We start from the raw sequence: 2,717 nt of genomic DNA, 5'->3' as shown, positions 1-2,717 counted from the left end.
AAAGTTTCCTATTAGCTGATGAAGTATAAGGTAGTGCTGCAATTTACCTCAAAGCATGTATACAATAATAATGAAGCAGACCACTGTACTTTCAACTTCTCTGCTACCACACCACCACTGTCAGTTGAAATGACAGTTAATTAAACCACTAGGAAGACACAGATTGTCAAATGATTTGTAACAGGTTGACCTGCAGCACTAACCATCATAAGGAGGGACAAAAAAAAACAAAACCCAAAAAAACAAAAAAAAAAAGAAAAAAGCTACATACTGTCATGTTTCTACACTTTCCTAGAGCTGTAACAAACTTTCACAGCCTTAGATATAACATATGCAAGACAACATAATCACAGTTTTTCAGATATAGTTCAGCTACTGAGTGTATTTACTTCAGAATAGAAGGTGTTATAGTGATATGGCTGTGTGTTTCCATTTTTGTTCATTAACTGTTGAAATAGGTCTACAAAAAAAATTAAAAGACAGCATGGAGTTTGTAGTCATGATGTGTTTGACTAATAAAGGCATTCAATATCAGCTATAGGACCTAATCATTCCTGTCAAAAGTTTAAGACCAGGAATCTTTGAGTAAAAATCAAACCCACAAAATCCCGCACCTACGCTGTATTCATCTGTTGACTCCAATCTTCTTTAAGCTTTTCCAACAGGGATAATACAAAATCATTAAAATGCTTACACCAACCCAAATGCAAGCCTCATTTAGTTTAATGAGAGGCCAAGCAGATTCACTAGTCTACTTCTGCTGTAAAACTGAGGGAGCTTACCTAGAAAAAAGAAACCTTTGCTGAACAGTCCCTTACTACAAGTAGGGATATATAGTTTAACAACGATACGTAATTTAAGAACGTAGCATTCTTTGCCTTTGAGAAACAGTTTCACATGTGCCAATAATGCACTTTCTACAAGAGATAAGGCTGCTTTGCCTATCGTCACATGCCCAAACCTCTTATTTTGGCCAATTTTGCTTTTCTTCCCGCCAAAGGGATTCTGTTTCAACTTAGAAACTAGTAACGTCAGTTGACAATATCTGTATTAAGACAAAAAGTGACATATATAAAATCCACAAGGAACCACATAAATACCAAAGAAGTCATAGAAACTTTCCATGTAAACACTTTGATTATACTGAAGCCCTAATTAGATTCTCGTCTTAAACTTTTGGCAGATAATGTGTATGCTCAGCCAGGCTCTGTAGTTAAGTTATTGTTCAAGTGGAAGCCAGGTCAGCTCACATGTTGACAGGCATGCAACTTGGAAACATTGCACAACAAGCAACACAAAGAGATTTGAGAAGTGTACAAGACTTCAGGTAGACTTCACAACCCTTCACAACTGAATATTCACAGACAAAGATACAGTCCTTGCTTTTTCTACGGTGGATTTTTCTCTCACACATGGGACACTTTCTGTGACTCTCTAGCTTGCTTGATGCTATACAACCACTTGATGATTCTGGCATTCCTTTCAATGGCAGAAATGCCGTATGGCACACGGTCATTGGCACTGTCATCGTTTCTAAGGTCACTGTTGCTGTCCTGAGACTGTTCACAGTCTGAGCTAATCATGCTTGCACTGCGAAAGTTGAGGGATATAATATCAGAGTTAGCCCTTGCAAAATTTTCCATCCCAAGGTTTTCAAGCTCTTCAGGATCCAGTCCGCAGTAGTTAAAGAATCGTTCAACATCTGCGTCGACACGAAAGTATCTGTCGCTTAAGTCTGATTTTGATCGCTGTAGGGAGGGTCTTCTACTAACTCCGCATCCAGATTCGACTGCCTCAATCTCTGGGGATTTCAGGGTGGCGATGGCAGCGATTTTGGGCTTTGGAGGCAGAGGTGGGGCTGAACTACTGCAGGGTATTGCTTTTAAGGGCTTTGCGCTAGTTACTTTCCTAATGTCTGAGGAGCTGTGAGAGACATGCAAGAAAGTCTCTGCCGACTGATCTAGGAGCCTTCTGCTGACGTTGGAGCTGCTCTCCTGCGGGCTGCTACGGCCCTGCGTGGGGTAAACCTTCAGAGATTCGGCGAACGAGTGTCGGTTCAGCTCTGTCGAATCGGCTCTGTGGGGCGGCCAGTTTCGGGGACCATGCTTATGCCCTGAACCTGAGCTGGAGCCTTCGGAGCTGTTGATGATGTTCTTCAAAATCTCGAGTTTCAGGTTTTCTCTCTGGACGCCGCTCTCAGTCTTCACGTTGTTGCTGAAGACTTTCAAGGTGGGGCTCCCCAGCGCTCGCTTGGCCGCAGGACAGACCGGAGGCTTCGCCAGCACCGCCGGCTTCACAGGCTCCTGCTTGGCGTTGATGACCTCCTGGCTCTTGACGTATTTCGCCTTGTCGGCCTCTAGCCTCTCCACCGCGCTCAGTCTTTTTGGATTAGGCTCCGCCTGCCTGCGAAAATAGTCGGGTCCTTTGTTCAGGATGCGGAGAGGAACGGCGGACGTGAAAGTCACAGCAGGGCTTACCGGCTTCACCATGCTACCTGTCGGTAGTGTTTCTGTAGGCATGTTTGGTGGTCTTTCCCCCGCAGCCGTTTTGGATTCTTCTCTGGGATCTCCTAAATGCACGGTGCAGAAACATGTACATTAAGCACAATGAATAGCCGATGAATCCTGGGATCTGAGCGTTAGCAGCAGCGCCTCATCTCACAGCTCATTAAATAACACTGCGTTTCTCTTTTAAAGGCAGCCTTTGTAGGGCAAGGC

The 2,717-nt window shown here is 43.9% G+C and overlaps 1 protein-coding gene across 1 annotated transcript; it reads right to left on the bottom strand.

The window, feature by feature from the left end:
* Positions 1-276: 276 nt before the first annotated feature.
* Positions 277-2,630, bottom strand: FAM110B (family with sequence similarity 110, member B). The gene has a single exon (XM_009703327.1). The coding sequence runs from the start codon at positions 2,517-2,519 to the stop codon at positions 1,407-1,409; it is 1,113 nt and encodes a 370-aa protein (XP_009701629.1). The 5' UTR covers positions 2,520-2,630; the 3' UTR covers positions 277-1,406.
* Between the last annotated feature and the right edge of the window lie 87 nt (positions 2,631-2,717).

This window comes from Cariama cristata, unplaced genomic scaffold (assembly GCF_000690535.1).
Source record: "Cariama cristata isolate BGI_N322 unplaced genomic scaffold, ASM69053v1 scaffold6097, whole genome shotgun sequence".
In the NCBI taxonomy this organism is placed as follows: Eukaryota; Metazoa; Chordata; class Aves; order Cariamiformes; family Cariamidae; genus Cariama; species Cariama cristata.
Note: the sequence above shows the minus strand (reverse complement) of the source record. Positions and strands in the feature narration are given on the sequence as shown.